Here is a 17,428-nt window from a genome sequence, read left to right as displayed (position 1 = left end):
CTCTCTATGGTCGTTTTGTGTCTCTGTGGACATTTTCTTTCTCTTTGTGGTCGTCTTGTGTCTCTCTATGGTCGTTTTGTGTCTCTTTGTAGTCATTTTCTTTCTCTTTGTGGTCGTTTTGTGTCTCTTTGTAGTCATTTTCTTTCTCTTTGTGGTCATCTTGTGTCTCTCTATGGTCGTTTTGTGTCTCTTTGTAGTCATTTTCTTTCTCTTTGTGGTCGTTTTGTGTCTCTTTGTAGTCATTTTCTTTCTCTTTGTGGTCATCTTGTGTCTCTTTGTGGACATTTTCTTTCTCATTGTGGTCATTTTGTGTCTCTTTGTAGTCATTTTCTTTCTCTTTGTGGTCATTCTGTGTCTGTCTATGGTCGTTTTGTGTCTTTTGTGGACATTTTCTTTCTCTTTGTGGTCATTTTGTGTCTCTCTATGGTCGTTTTGTGTCTCTTTGTGGACATTTTCTTTCTCTTTGTGGTCGTTTTGTGTCTCTTTGTAGTCATTTTCTTTCTCTTTGTGGTCATCTTGTGTCTCTTTGTGGACATTTTCTTTCTCATTGTGGTTGTTTTGTGTCTCTTTGTAGTCATTTTCTTTCTCTTTGTGGTCATCTTGTGTCTCTCTATGGTCGTTTTGTGTCTCTTTGTGGACATTTTCTTTCTCTTTGTGGTCATTTTGTGTCTCTCTATGGTCGTTTTGTGTCTCTTTGTGGACATTTTCTTTCTCTTTGTGGTCATTTTGTGTCTCTCTATGGTCGTTTTGTGTCTCTTTGTGGACATTTTCTTTCTCTTTGTGGTCGTCTTGTGTCTCTCTATGGTCGTTTTGTGTCTCTTTGTAGTCATTTTCTTTCTCTTTGTGGTCATTTTGTGTCTCTCTATGGTCGTTTTGTGTCTCTTTGTGGACATTTTCTTTCTCTTTGTGGTCGTCTTGTGTCTCTCTATGGTCGTTTTGTGTCTCTTTGTGGACATTTTCTTTCTCTTTGTGGTCATCTTGTGTCTCTCTATGGTCGTTTTGTGTCTCTTTGTAGTCATTTTCTTTCTCTTTGTGGTCGTCTTGTGTCTCTCTATGGTCGTTTTGTGTCTCTTTGTAGTCATTTTCTTTCTCTTTGTGGTCATCTTGTGTCTCTCTATGGTCGTTTTGTGTCTCTTTGTAGTCATTTTCTTTCTCTTTGTGGTCATCTTGTGTCTCTTTGTGGACATTTTCTTTCTCATTGTGGTCGTTTTGTGTCTCTTTGTAGTCATTTTCTTTCTCTTCATGGTCATTTTGTGTCTCTCTATGGTCGTTTTGTGTCTCTTTGTGGACATTTTCTTTCTCTTTGTGGTCGTTTTGTGTCTCTTTGTAGTCATTTTCTTTCTCTTTGTGGTCGTTTTGTGTCTCTTTGTAGTCATTTTCTTTCTCTTCATGGTCATTTTGTGTCTCTCTGTGGTCGTTTTGTGTCTCTTTGTGGACATTTTCCTTCTCTTTGTGGTCATCTTGTGTCTCTTTGTTGTCATTTTCTTTCTCTTTGTGGTCATTTTGTGTCGCTTTGGGGTAATTATATGTGTCTGTGGTTCTATGTCTCTTTGTGGACATTTTGTGTCTCTCTATGGTTGTTATTGTCTCTTTGTGGACATTTTGTGTCTCTTTGTGGTTGTTTTGTGTGTCTTTGTAGTTGTTTTGTATTTCTCTGAGGTTGTTTTGTGTCTCTGTGGTCGATCTGTGTCTCTTTTAGGTTGTTGTGTGTCATGTCTGGGTGAAGTATTGCTGCTGTTCCTCATCCTCACCTGTGTGGAGCTCTACCTGGCTGTCGTTCACCCTGTCACCTACCTGTGGCTGAGACAGATGGACAATCACAAAGCACCGAGTGCGTTTGGTTGATGTGTTTTGGATCCTCATTATGACCTTGAGCAAACCACTACTAAACTAACTAAGTAATCATAATTCAGTATGTTTCCGATCACTGTTTCTCATACCTGCTTCTCCTGAGGAACTACGACGTGAAAACAAAATTTGCCTGCTGCAATTTAGCGTGAAAAGTATCATAAAAACATGCATTGAATTTGCATCATGCAAAAAACCTGAAACTCAACACCCACACCCCCACACCCACACCCCTACACACACACCTTTATCACAGAAAAATATTGATACGTTTGGAGGAGACGCCAGTGAACAATCCAGAGAGTTTGTAGACGACAATCAGAAGAACAGGTGAGTGATCTTTAATGTCAGATATTTCAATATTAATTCAGTTTTCAAAAGTAAAGCAAAACTAAATGGCAATTTAGAGACAATGATTTTATCTTTTTTTTGCCCCGATATGTCAAACAAGACTGGACTATCCAATCGCCCAGAGTCAGCAGACAAATTCATCATTTCATGTCAAACAGCTGAAAACTGAGTCTCCATCTCACTGTAAGTATGACACGTGTCAGAGGAAAGATATTTTTCCAAGGCAGTAATTATTGTGATTATTAAGGGGTCAGCCCCATAATTCAACTATGCTCAAAATAAATAGTTACTGGGAACAAGGCCTCCCAAGGTTAGGGGCATCTCGTTGTTACCCACAGATCCCATTTTCATTTAGATATCTTCAAATGACAGTTTCTACAGGATCCATTTAAAAATGGCCACACCCGTTGTTCCCTCGCCAAAATTAAGCCTAAATTCAGACGGCTATGCCAACTTGGTTGCTGCACATGGATGTCTTAGGTTGTGTAGTTTCCCAAGATACCACTACCTTCACACTAGCTTAAAGGTCTTAGCTTAGTGTCGACGTCACAATGACATCATGTTATCAGCTGCCTCTCCCCCACAGGGCTGAGGAACTGCCCATTGGTTCGACATCCCATTGTTCCAACCATATTAAACTCATTGTTCTGAAGTCCTGTTGTTCCAAAATCATCATGATGCCCTGTGGTTAAGGTCTGGTTAGGTTTAGGCACAAAAACCACTTGGTTAGGGTCAGGAAAAGATCATGGTGTGGGTTAAAATGAAAAAGAAAGTGACAAACACATAAGCCGTGAGCCTGCTTCGCCTCAAGCCTTTCCCAGCTGACCCAGAGCCGGTCGCGGCGCACCATACGCCAACCGCGAGCCGTTCAGCACCGCGGACAGTCGGACTAATGGGATGTCAAACCAATGACATGGACCCCAGGGCTGTGGGCTCCACAGGAGTGTTAAAATGTGTTTGTCTTGTTGTGTTATTGGGAGCCAGAATAGAAGGAGTCATGGCTCAAAACCAGCCGCCACTGCCCGTCAACAAAAACAAAGACAACTATGGTTAAATGTGATAAGACCAAAGGACTGGACGGAGGCCATCATCAAAAATGCTCACATGTGCAGCGCACACTTCATATCAGGTTAGGGAAAAAGTATTTCCTGTTGTAGGGATGAATAAGGTTATGTGTATTAAGGGTTATCATGTCCACCTCATCAGAAACTGGGGAGGGATTAAGAGGAAGATTGGATTTCTCTGCAACGCTAACTTTTTAGCACATTAGCTAACGTTAGCTTCCATAGCAAAACAAACAAGTGTGGTCCTCCTTTGTAAGATTGGCTTCCTGTGACATCATCCATCCACTGAGTGAGAGCATACGGTCGGCCAGTCTGGTCCCGTTGGTCAGTGTTTACTTATTCAAGTAACACTGGCGGTCCCGGAGAGTGAGTGACCTGACATGGTGCGTTGGTAAATTCAGTCTGACGCTCTACACTAAAATGAGAGCCCTGTTGGTGGAAGAAACGCAGCGTTATATTTCTACATGAATGAACCAACGGTTAAGTTAATCACACATTCACTCCGCTCGGCGCTCTGCTGCTCCGTCTCCACAGACAGAGTGTCCAGAGTGCGCTCTGCCACTCTGAGAGTGCGCTGCTCTGGATAACCCAACGCTACATTCAGACAGCGCTCCCAATTTATCAACGCTCCAGTTTGTGTCAGAGTGCGCTCCCACACTCACAATTAGTGTTTCTGAATGCACCACTCACATCATCTTCCTCCATCGTCTGTAGGCCTACAAGACAACAGAACTTGCTAGCTAGCGCTAGCTGATGTCTGTGGACAATTCAGCCGCCCACCAAGACTAAGTCTTTGGAAAAAAAGTCTTTTTGGGCCACATGGCATTTCCAGGCTAATTTGACTTACATGGCAAAAGAGACGTCTGTAAATCATGCTATTCTTTTTTAATATTTGAGAGTTTCTGTCCCCACAGGGGTTGTATGTGAGGTGCATCACATGCAAAATATGATCAGAGTTATACAGTCTGTTCAGTTTTTTTAATTGAATTGGATTGAACTGTATTACTCTAATCATATTTATTGAGCTGTTGAGTATCATCCGTCTGTCTCCTCCTCTGCTCCTCTTTCTCAGGCCTCCCTGAAACAGACATGTCAGTCAACTCAACTCTTCCCAGCAACACCATCCATCACCCGTTCTACTACTGCTCTGACATCACTGTTAATTTCTTCATCTCTGTTGCTTTCACCGTCACCAAATTCCTCCTTCTCCATCCTCTCTCCATCCTCGTCCTCTACCTGGGTCACCAGCGATGGCGGCAGCAGCGATCCACCACCATGAGCCACTCTGACTTCTTCACCGTCCAGATGGCTGCCATGGAGCTGATCAGTGAGTCAGGGTGGGTTCTCTTCTGTTGTGGCTCTTACACAGATCGCCCAGTGATGTCAATCGTGGGTATCTATTTGTTGTTCATCATTTTCCCTGGACAGACTTTCTTTCACATCCTCACCTGTGTGGAGCGATACCTGGCTGTTGTTCACCCCGTCACCTACCTGGGGCTGAGACACTCAGCTGGGGTCAGGATCAGGAACATCAGCACTGGCTGTGTTTGGCTGCTGTGTTTTGGATGGATCGGTGTTACTGCTCTTTATCTGCCTGAGTTTCCAATCATTCCGTTTCTCAGCTTCTTGATTTTCTCCTTATTTGTTGTCTCTTTCTGTAGCCTCTCTGTTCTCCATGTTCTGATTCGTCCAGGGCCTGGGGAAGTGGGCGGGGACAGGGAGCAGGTTAACCAATCAAAGCAGAGGGCTTTCCATACCATCATGGCCATAATGGGAGTGTTGTGTCTGATGTTTGTAGGGATTCTAGTTTGTGTAGCTCTAGATGCTTCACCACTACTGAGCAGCAGTGATGGCTGTGTGGTCATGATATCTGCCATCTGGTTCAGCCTGCCCAGCAGTCTGGTGTTACCTCCGCTATTCCTTCACCGCGCAGGAAAACTACAGTGTGGTTCCAATGCTGACTAACTTAAAACATAAAACTGGTGATATCCTGTGTTTTAGTTATTCCCTCCCTCGCAGGGACCTTAAAGAAGGTGAGGTACTGCCTTCCTTGGGAACTCTTAAAAGATGAGGTACCTCACTCCTATGAACCCTCAAGACGTGAGGTACCTTTCTCCTGGGGACCCTCAAGAGATGAGGTACCTTTCTCCTGGGGACCCTAAAGGGGGTGAGCTGCTTCCTTCCAGAGGACCCTGAAAAGGTAAGGTACCTCCCTTCTGGGGACCCCCAAAGAGTGAGGTACCTTGTTCCGGTAAATGACCAGTTCATGTACATTTTGAAAATTTATTCTTTAGGAGGTTAAAGTTTAACATTTTTAAGATGTTAATGTCAGTGTGCACGAATCAGTAACGCTGTAACAATGTGATTGTATTCAAATTAACAAATAAATATGATCATCTATTCTTCAACATCTTCTCAGTACTGCTCTCACATGTTCTTCTTCTTCTTCATTTAAACCTTAGTCACAGAATATTGTTAACATTTATTTGGATAAGATGTTAAACAGCAGTGACTTTAGAGATACAAGAAGACAACGATCAGAAACAAACATAACAGACAGATTTGGTGATCAACTTTTACTAACTTCTTTGTATTCTTGAGTCCGCGTGGACGTTTGTCCCAAATTTGAGAAAATTTCCTCGAGGCCTTCTTGAGATACCTTGTGGGCAAGAATAAGATAGATGCAAAGTCACAGTGACCTTTGACCACCAAAATCTAAAAAGTTTATCATTGAGTCCAAGTGGACCTTTGTGCCAAATTTGAGGAAACTCTCTCAAGGACTTCTTGAAATATCACATAATGAGAATGAGATGGATGCATGGTCGTGGTGACCCTTGACTACCCAAATATAAGCAGTTCATCACTGAGTCCAAGTGGACCTTTGTGACAAAATTGAGGAAACTCAATGAAGGCCTTCTTGAGATATTGTGTTCATGCATTTATAAAAAAGATAAATCACTTTTCTATAATACATCAATGATATTTCAATGGAATAAATTACTTATTGACTTATTCATACTTCAAAAACAGCATCAATAAGTGATTAACATAGGGGGGATCAAAATAAAATAAATAAATAAAATAAAAATCAACCAGCCCCCCTCCTCCCCTGACAAGTAAAGAACAGTCCCTTCATAAGTAAAGAACAGTCCCTAAAGTGCGGTGAGGTTTGTGGACCGTGAACGGCTCGTTTCTCCTCTGACACGTCACATACCTGTGTGCTGCCATGGCTCGGCTGTTCAGGTACTTCTGGGCAGTCATGACGCCAACGAAAGAGGAAATTACTGGACCTGGAGTCGGTAAGCCGTTATCTTGCGCCGCGGAGCCGCCGTAGGCTATTTGACCGCCGTATTCCTGTCTGTGACCCCCGTTCATCCCATAACTGGCAAAATTCGCCTTTCGTTTCTGCTGCTGGTTGAAATCTGTGCTCACACAGCGTGCTGAATGATTTATTTTGCTGGCACAAAACTATTTTTAGTCGCAAATACGAGTAAAATGCTCACACCGTAGAGCTCTGTGGAAAACAAATCACTGCCGACAAGTAAAAAGAAATAAATAATAACTTTCACTGCTTAAAGATAGTCACATGTCTGGAAAACAAACCACTACAGCAGCATATTGAGTGCCAGGTGGCCAGCGCGCGCCGTTATTGACCAGCGCGCCGCGTTATTGGACGGCGCATGGACCCTCACCCTCTTATGGTTGGACTTTGAACTTATCCCACAGTAGTGGCACGTGAGGCACCGTAGTACTATGGTACTCCACCCTGCAACACTAGTGACATCAGCCAATACTGTATGTAGTTTTTAGATGTGAAAAGTTCTAGACCCATGCAAATTAGTTCTGGAACGCACCAGGGCCTTTTCTGAAAAGATCCTGGTACGCGTTCCAGTGCGTTCCGGGTCAAATTAAGCACTGGATAGATAGATAGATAGATAGATAGATAGATAGATAGATATAGGTACCTTATTAATCCCCGTAGGGAAACTGTCATGTCCAGTGGCTAAGGCACATAAAAGAGTACAAGGCACAAGTAATATAAATACAAATATAAATATAAATATTAAAGTAAAACATAGAATTAAAATAAACTAGAAATAATCTACATGTAAACAGTGAACAGTATCAGAAAGTACAAAGTGCAAAAGTGCAGGATGGTGTGCAGATGTAGTGGGGAAATGAGCTATGTGCTCCCTCCTCCAACTGAGGCGTTGAAGAGTCTGATGGCTGTCGGGATGAAGGACCTCCTGAACCTCTCAGTCCTGCACCGCAGTGACAGGAGACGGTGGCTGCAGCTGCTTTTCTGTCCAGCCAAGATGCAGTGCAGTGGATGATTATCACAGTCTAGTATGCCCTGCATCTTGCTCCTCAGGCATCTCTCTGTGATGGTCTCTACCGAGTCCAGGCTCCTGCCCAGCACTGAGCCTGCTTTCCGGATGAGCTTATCTAGCCATTTCCTGTTTCTGTCCTTCAGGCTTCCTCCCCAGCAGACTACAGCGTAGAGCAGAGAGCTCTCCACCACTGATTTATAAACATGTACAGCATGTCACTGCACACGTTAAAGGACCGCAGCCCACGAAGGAAGTGAAGCCTACTCTGACTTTTCTTGAAGAGGGCATCAGAGTTGGTCAACCAGTCCAGCCTGTTGTCAAGGTGGACGCCCAGGTACCTGTATGACTCAACCACCTCAATGTCCACTCCCTCAGTGCTGGCCGGCAGGAGCGGAGTGGGCTTTGACCTACGGAGGTCTATGACCATCACCTTGGTCTTGGAGGTGTTCATCACGAGGTGGTTCATGCCACTCCAGTGAGAGAAGGTCCGCACCAGCTCCCAGCGTGGTCCTTGCTGGTGAATTAAAAATCAGCTGGTTGGTTACCAAGTTATGGGTGTCGGTCTATCAAAAGCAAAATGAATCACATCCCACATCACATCCCTAATCACTCGAGCAAGTAAGCTAAAATTCACCAGCCAGCTGTAACTTAGCTACGCTGCATTGCTCCAGCGTTGGTTGCTTCATAACATTACCTAATAAAACCTACCACTAATTACACATTTAACAAAATGTCTCCTGGGATCTATATATATGAATCATCTCTAATCATCAGGCTGTAACCTGTGACAGGCTGTTATGAGACATTTGTCCTGTAGGTTTACATCACCAAAGCTTTCTGACAGAATCACTGTGCTGCTGCCAGAGGAGCCGCTGAATGAGTTCCCTCTGAACGGACGCCACAGTTTATTCCACACTACTGAAGCTCCTCCTCTTTTTGGAACCACCGCGGAGTCGATCATCGTTTCACTTTCAGCCATGCTTGTTGCTGCCGTGCGTAACAGTATGACGCCAGTATGTCAACAAGTCCAAATATTGCGAGTATCAGAATATGAGTTTCTCATATCATACTGAAAAATATACCAATATTATCATGAACGAGATGATATGACGCAGCCCTAAACTTATTCGCCTTGCGGCCACCTCCCCTCATTTTCCGTCCATCTCTCACACGCGCTCTGTCTCTCTGTCCCCTTGGTTCCCTTAGTTGCCCTGTCACTTTCTCTCTCTCAGTTACACCCCTTGTCATTTGAGCATGAGAACTGCCAGTTTCATAGACAAAGAAAATGTAAAATTGGTGTGAACCCTGATTCAAGCCTGGGGAAAAAAATGAGAAATTACAACCCAGCCCGATCCGGCCAGTCGCACACAGTCTGGCTCAGGTAGAGAATCAGAGCTCTAGATGACGGTCAGTCATAGTCAGTCTGGTGTTTGTCACAGTTTTGACTGACGTCCAGGTGCTCGCACACACATACTGTGGTTCACTTAATGGCCTCAGACAGAGGGGTCACTAATAATAAGGATTTTCTGAAAGTTACATACAGAACCTTTAAGTGTGATGTTTATTGTCACAGTAGAACAGCTGGGATTCAAATCTTTAATTCAAGTGGTCAATAATAACTACTGTGTTTGATTCAGTTACATGCAGTATCACAGAAGTATTCTAACATTTGATTAGTTTGTATAAAGTGTAAATATCACTCTTACTTGAAACATCAAACTGTAGCCTCTTCAACTGAAAAGAATATATTTTTATCTCAGCTCTGTGTCGCCACCTGCTAGTCAAACACAGGTACTACAACTACTGATAGAACTGCTGTACTCTGAAGTTTCTTTAGAGACATGTAACCACTCAATACTGCCAATAATAAAAATAATAGCAACAATATTAATAACAATGTCTGTCTTCCAGCGAGGCCCTATGTCAGACTTCACTCTGTGACGCCCCCTGGTGGTCAACATCCAACCATGTTTGTCTGCAGCGTCTTTGACTTCTATCCCAAGTACATCAGAGTGAGCTGGCTCAGAGACGGAAAGGAAGTCACCTCTGATGTCTCGTCCACTGATGAGATGGCAGACGGTGATTGGTACTACCAGATCCACTCTCACCTGGAGTACACGCCCAGGTGAGTGCACCTCCAGGTCCAGGTCCAGTTAGGCTCAGGACCAGTTAGGTCTAGACCCAGGTAGGCATAGGACCAATTAGGTTCAGGGACAGTCAGGGTCAGGTCCAGTTAGGTCCAGGTTCAGTTAGGCTCAGGACCACTTAGGTCCAGGTTCAGTTAGGCTCAGGACCACTTAGGTCCAGGCCCAGGTAGGTTCAGGACCAGTTTGGCCCAGGTTCAGTTAGGCTCAGGACCTGTTAGGTCCAGGCCCAGGTAGGCGTAGGACCAGTTAGGTTCAGGGACAGTAAGGCTCAGGACCAGTAAGGTCAAGGTTCAGTTAGGCTCAGGACCAGTTAGGTCCAGGTTCAGTTAGGCTCAGGCCCAGTAAGGTCAAGGTTCAGTTAGGCTCAGGACCAGTTAGGTCCAGGTTCAGTTAGGCTCAGGCCCAGTTAGGTCCAGGCCCAGTTTATTAGAACCACTAATGTGTTGTTGTGTATTAGCAGGTCTGGAGAGAAGATCTCCTGTGTGGTGGAACATGCCAGCCTGAGAGAACCTCTGGTTACTGACTGGGGTAAATACCCGTCCGCCTGTACACTTCACCTGTCTACCTGCTGACCTGTCTACCTGTATCTTTACCCGTCTGACTTTGTCTGTCCTTAGACCCATCCATGCCTGAGATTGAGAGAAACAAGATTGCCATTGGAACCTCCGGACTGATCCTGGGTTTGATCATATTTCTGGCTGGATTCATTGACTACAAGAGGAAGGCCAGAGGTCAGAGCAGTACACACCAATTAGCTCAGCTCAGACCAGTTGTAATGGTGTCTGTGTTTGTTGTTGACCCTGTCATCATCTTTTCTTCCTTCCAGGAAGGACACGAGTTCCCAGTAACTGAGCCGGGACCTCAACCTGGAACTGTGTGTCAGATTGACGAAAAAGCAGCTGCTGCCACCTGCTGGACACCTCACTCTCTGCTGAGCTCAACTCTGATACTCAGCAGGTCTAAACTCTGATGCAGGACTGTTGTGTTATCATTCATTGTTTCAGTACGTTTCTTTTAAACTTTCTGGGAACTGTCAAAGCTGCAGGAAGAACTTTTGTCTTCCTCCTCTTCCTCTGGTGGTGGTAGGCTTAATCAGCACTGTGCCAGCTCTTTGGAAAGGGCTTGAATGTAACAGACATTCATTTATATATAAAAGTCCTGGACTGTGGTATTTACACTGACAGTCCTGGATCAGGTTTATTCTGGACTCTGGTGTGTCCCAGCTGGATCTGAACTCATCTACATGTGATATGATGCTTTACTGGGTGATATTAATAGTTTACAGCCACTAAGTGAATTATTGAAGGTGCGATATATGACATTCTGAGTCTGGGCTGGGATTGTCTGCACATGGCTCTCACCTCTGATGTCTAGAGTTGGGTCAGTTTTTGGTGTGGAATGGTTGTCTGTCTCTATGTGTCAGTCCTGTGATAGTCTGGTGACCTGTCCAAGGTGAACCCTGCCTCTCGCCTAATGTCAGCTGATAGGCCCAAGGAGCACATTAACTCCGCTCGGTGCTTTGCTGCTCTTCTGCTCTGAGAGCGTTGTGTTCTGAATTCCATCAGCGCTTCAAATTTACGAATGGTCCAGTTGTACCGGTGTGCTCTCCGACACTCAGAGTAAGTATTTCCAAAGTTTGTCGCAACACCTGCTAAAATCAGTCAGGTCCATTATTTGGCTTAATATCAAACCGGTTTGAAAATCGGCACAACCCTGCTGACATCACAAACATTAATGTATCCTCATACAATGGTTCGTACGATATCCTAGGAATTAGCACCCCTTGAATGACTTTACATCCCTAACGTAAAGTTATGTAATTAACAGAAAGTTATGGAGATTAGATTCAGGAAACGAAACATGGTGATGACCGCCTTAGAATGACTCAAAGTTCACATGGTTCGGGAAACGTCTCCTGGGGGAATGTCCTGTGTTTTTCAACCCGTCCACCACCCCTACCTATTTCCTTAACAGGCCACTCGGGACTGCTTCCTTCCTTACTCCCATCAGCGCATTGGTGACATGATTGCATTACTTTTTGTAGGAAACTGTACGAACAGCGCATGAGAACAGCCTGCTAGCAAAGATTGAGCTGGATGAGCTGAAATGGCAGCAGCTAGCAGTGTTAGCGGTGCTAATGGTGCGGACTATGGAAACATTGCTACCTATTTTTCACCTTATGTTGGAAACAGTTGAGACAAAATCGAAGCACCGCCCACTAGCCTCAGCAAACATTCTCATTTTACAGCTAAACACTACACTGAAATATGTTTCTGAAAACATTTTGAGGTGAGAAACAGACATGCAATAACACCGTTTTTATTTGATCAGTGTGACAGTTTAACTGCAGTTCACCAACAGTGACTGACGTGATTGACAGCTCTGCTAGAGAGATGCTCGGCTCTGATCGGTTGTTTTTCGTTCAGACACAGTGGATTCCAACAAATTCTGAATATAGTGACAGTTTCAGCAAATATTACAAAAAGTTATTTTTGTAAAAGTTACCAGCTGTTGTTTTAATGTTCTCACTGATAGAACCTTTAACCTTGCGTTCAGATCATAAGGTCACTTATTTAAAGTATGCTTGTTAGATTTGTATACTTGTACACTGGAGTGAAGTATTTTACCTTAAATAAACCACCTGAGGACTCTCTGACAGACTGTGCAGTGTCTTTGAAAATGTGAATGTTTTATTATGCTATACAGTCAGTCTATAAAGCAGCTGTTGCCTGAGTGGTTCCCTACACCCTCAGGGGTGAGGCAGGGTGACGCTTTATCCCCAACTCTATTTGCTGTTTTTATCACTGACTGCGTTTACATGGACAGTTTAATTCCCTTTTCATTCGGAATGAAAGTTCATTCCTATTAACAGTGATCTTGTAAACATCTAATTCAGAATGAAAATGGCCCATGTGATTGAAAATTCAATCCGATGTAAGGAGCTGGAATATTCCGTTTCTAATTCCCAATGAAAGAATTTCTCGCACTTGTATACACTCATTCCTCTTTGAGTTCATTCCGGTCTTTCTGCACATGCTCGTTTCCTTGCCCTTCTGGCGCCATGACGTATATAGTGCGCGCAACAAGATGGCAGCACGGTCTTCTATCTCCCTTCTTGGACCTTCTACCTCCCTTCTCCTCCTCAACAGACGAAGCATTAGCAGAACAAGGTTGGTGTCGTACTGCTGCTTCAAGAATATAAGCAAAACAAGCCTGAAAAAGGCACTAAGAATGGCGTCGTCAAGCATCTTGTTATCCGGAGCGAGGACTACAGTGTTTTCTTCCAGTAAACACGTAACATCCGCCCCGCCCCCTATCCAATCAGAAACCTTCCCTGCCCCAAACCTTGCGCGGACCTGAATAAAGGTGATTAAACTGATCTCCGTGTAAACCCTCATTCAGAATGAATATTTCCCATGAAACTACCTGGAAAGACTTTAATTCAGAATGATTTCATTCAGATTTATTTCATTCTGATAAGAAGCTATCATGTAACCGCAGCCAGTGACTTAGCAAGAGAGATAAAACAGCTTGGAATGGGGTAACATGAGAAATAAAACCCTGCTTTTTGCAGATGATACAATATTGTGGGCAGAAAATGAAAAAGATTTGCAAAAAAATGCTAACGTGCTGCTAAATAAGTGGAAATAAGTGGTTTTCAATTTAGTTTTGGTCATAACGATCTTAAAGGGATAGTGCAGCCAAAAATGTAAATTCAGCCATTATCTACTCACCCATATGCCGAGGGAGGCTCAGGTGAAGTTTTAGAGTCATCACATCCCTTGCAGAGATCCAAGGGGAGAGGAGGTAGCAACACAACTCCACCTAATGGAGGCTGACGGCGCCCCAGATTCAAACGTCCAAAAACACATAATTGAAACCACAAAATATCTCCATACTGCTCGTCCGTAGTGATCCAAGTGTCCTGAAGCCCCGACATAAAAAGTTTGGTTGTGGTATTACGTGTAAAAAATACACCTGGTCGCCCAGCCTCTCAGGATACCTTGTGTCAGAGTTGCATGTACCCCATGCACACCGTTTGACCATTTTTAAACTTCAAATCTCAGAAAAAGCTCATAAAACCCAACAAAACTTCCTCTTCTTTTTGTTTTACGGTGGTTGGCATCCAGCAATAGGTGCATTACCGCCCCCTTCTGCTCTGGAGTGTGGACCAGACAATAGGTCCACCCCACAACACACACACCCACACACACACACACACACACACATTTAGTCCTACCCTATATAGCTACACCATTCCTAACCTGCCTTATACCCTATAAAAAAGCCCTGTGTCCCTTAAAAACTTCACTACTACCCAGACTCGTGCTCTCTCACTCATTTCCATTACTCCTTTTAAATTAAACTCTTGGACCCCTAACTCCCTCAGACTATTCCTCATCACCTCTCTCTGTGCTCCATATGCCCTACACCTCAAAAGTACATGATCCACTGACTCCTCCTCTTCCTGACACCTCTCACACAGTCCTGTCTGATGCTTCCCTACCAGTTTAAGTGACTTATTAAGTGAACAGTGCCCTAGCATTAACCTCATTATCACCACTTCCTCTCTCCTGTGCCCCATACCTGCCCTAGTGACCCTGATGCTGTTTTGTATGTGAAATAAATGCCTCCCTTTGCCCTCTCTGTTCCACCTCTCTTGCCACATTTGATTGGTTTCCCCCAAATGACACTCTTAACCTTCGCCTTACTGATACTTACTTCCATTTCTATTCTTCCTTTCCTTAACGCCCTCTTCGCTAACTCATCTGCCCTCTCATTCCCTCTCACCCCTACATGTGCTGCTACCCACATAAATTTAACCAGACCCCCTCTATTCACTATTCTAGTAAGTGACTGCAAAACTCCATATAAAATGTCTTGACATTTAAAAGCACTTACCAAGTCTATTTGACCTTTTTCTTTTCTTTTAAGCTCTAACAAACACAAGTCTATATCAGGCAACACAAGCAACCATGGTGGTATCGCTGGATACACTACTGTGGGGCTTATCCTCACTCCTAAGACTCCCAGTTCATTTGTCACATCATTCCCTACCCGCCCAAAATTTTCCCTCTGACTTTTCCCATTCTCCCAGCACTCCTGCAGGACTTCTTCGGTCGGGTGAGAATCACTGTGTCCCTGGAAATGTGCCCAGTGATTCACCATCAGCTGCTTCCTTCTCAGCCCCAGTGGCATCTCTCCCTTCTCTACCTGTAGAGCAGGTACTGGCGTTGTTTTAAAAGCCCCACTGCACACTCTCAGTGCCTGTGCCTGAACCACATCCAGCTTCTTAAGATGAGACCTGGCAGCTGATCCATAGGCAATACTGCCATATTCAAACACCGATCTTATCAGAGCCACATATATTCTTTTTAGTGCTGAGCAACTAGCTCCCCATTCCCTACCTGTCAGACATCTCAATACATTTATCACTTTTTTTTTTACATTTTTCTTCTATTCTGCCAATATGACCTGCCCATGTTAACCGTGAGTCAAATACTATTCCCAGAAATTTAAATGTTCCGACTCTTTCTAAGTCATTCCCATACATCCTTAGTTTCATTCCTTCCTCTATTCTTTTCCTGCTGAAAAAAAACCTTGTGGGTTTTCTCTACTGAGAACCGACACCCCCAGTCCCAACCCCACTCTACCACCTCATCAATAGCCCCTTGCACTTTGCCAGTTACATGCGCGATATTCCTTCCTCTTTTCCACAGGGCCCCATCATCCGCAAAGAGTGACCTACCTATCTCTTCTGGCACTTTTGAGAACATATCATAATATGATAATATCATAATAGTGAAGAGTAACGGACTAATCACACTGCCTTGAGGAATCCTGTTCTCAGCTGCATATTGACTTGATAAATCTGATCCAACTCTTTCCTGTATTTTCCTTCCAAACAGAAAATCCTTAATCCAATTAAAAACCTTCCCTCTTACACCCATCTTGCACAGCTTTATTCACAACCCCTCTTTCCACATCATGTCGTAGGCTTTTTCCATGTCAAAGAACACTGCAACTACTGACTCTTTATTTGCCTGTGTCTTTCTTATCTCAGTTTCTAACCTAATCACTGCATCCATTGTATTTCTTCCTTTTCTAAAACCACTTTGATAACTTGCCAGCATCATACGATAACCTCTCTGTTATCATCCTTTCCATTATTTTGCACAGAGTTGATGTTAGCGCTATTGGTCTATAGCTAGTGGGTTGTGAAGGATCCTTACCAGGTTTTCGTATAGGAATCACTACTGCCTCTTTCCATGCACTTGGTAACCTTCCTTCTTTCCATACTTTGTTATAAAGTTGCAGCAACTTTAATAATGCTCCTTCCCCTAGGTGTTTTAGCATCACATAACATATCATATCTTTCCCAGGAGATGTTGGTTTTGATTTATTTATGGCCCTCGTCAATTCTGCCAATGTAAATGGTTCATCAATTGCTTCACCTGTTTCTTCCCTCCTGTCTAACACACCTGGATACTGAATCATTGTTCTCTCTCTTCTCCTCCTCCCCTCTTCTGACAGCTTATCTGTACTACAGTCAGGTCCATAATTATTTGGACAGTGATACAGTTGTCATCATTTTGGCTCTGTACACCACCACAATGAGTTTTAAATGAAACAATGAATACCTGCTTCAAGTGCAGACTCTCAGCTTTCATTTAAGGCTTTTTTCAAAAATGTAGTAGTAAAGACTGTAAAGACTGCTGACAAGAGCAGCAGGATGAAAGCTGAAAGCTTTCAGCTTTCAGCTTTCATCCTGCTGCTCTTGTCAGCAGTCACATCATCAATAAATACAAGAGAACCAGCTCCACTGGCAGCCATACATGGCCATGACATAACAGTACCTCCACCATGCTTCACTGATGAGGTGGTGTGCTTTGGATCATGAGCAGTTCCTTCCCTTCTTCCTTCTCTTGTCTTCCCATCATTCTGGTAGTTGATCTTTGTTTTATCTGTCCATAGTATGCTGTTCCACAACTGTACAGGCTTTTTAGATGGTTTTTGACAAACTCTAATCTGGCCTTCCATTTTTAAGGCTAACCAATGGTTTGCATCTTGTGATAAACCCTCTGCATTTATTCTAGTGAAGTCTTGTCTTGCTGACAAGAGCAGCAGGATGAAAGCTGAAGTGTTTGGGGCTACATTATCTGCTCAGATTCAACCACATGCTTCAAAACTCATTGGACGATGCTTCACAGTGCAGTTGGACAATGACCTGAAGAACACTGCAAAAGCAACCAAAGACATTTTTAAGGCAAATAAGTGGAACGCTGTGCAATGGCCAAGTCATATCATCTGACCTGAATCCAACTGAGCATGTATTTCTCTTGCTGAAGCCAAAACTGAGGGCAAAACACCCAAAACACAAGCAGGAAGTGCAGACAGCTGCAGTAAAGGGCTGGCAGAGCATCACCAGGGAAGAAACCCAGCATCTGATGATGCCTATGTGTCCAACACTTCAGGCAGTCATTGACTGTAAAGGATTTGCAACCAAGTATTAAAACTGACTGTTTAATTGATGATTATGTTAGTTTGTCCAAATACTTATGAGCCCTTAAAGTTGGGGGACTGTGTGAAGAAATGGTTGTCATTCCTACACGGTTCATACTACATTTTTGAAAACAGCCTTAAATGAAAGCTGAGAGTCTGCACCTTAAGCAGATATTCATTGTTT

General features: G+C 43.6%; 1 protein-coding gene across 1 annotated transcript; it reads left to right on the top strand.

Moving 5' to 3' along the window:
* Positions 1 to 8,171: 8,171 nt before the first annotated feature.
* On the top strand, positions 8,172 to 11,116 carry LOC125884283 (H-2 class II histocompatibility antigen, A-S beta chain-like). The gene is given in 6 exon segments (XM_049569181.1): positions 8,172 to 8,212; positions 9,506 to 9,557; positions 9,559 to 9,719; positions 10,202 to 10,269; positions 10,359 to 10,472; positions 10,568 to 11,116. Coding segments are annotated over 6 exon segments (462 nt in total). The 3' UTR covers positions 10,594 to 11,116.
* Positions 11,117 to 17,428: the final 6,312 nt, after the last annotated feature.

The sequence above is a fragment of the Epinephelus fuscoguttatus genome, linkage group LG23, assembly GCF_011397635.1.
Source record: "Epinephelus fuscoguttatus linkage group LG23, E.fuscoguttatus.final_Chr_v1".
NCBI lineage: Eukaryota > Metazoa > Chordata > Actinopteri > Perciformes > Serranidae > Epinephelus > Epinephelus fuscoguttatus.
Note: the sequence above shows the minus strand (reverse complement) of the source record. Positions and strands in the feature narration are given on the sequence as shown.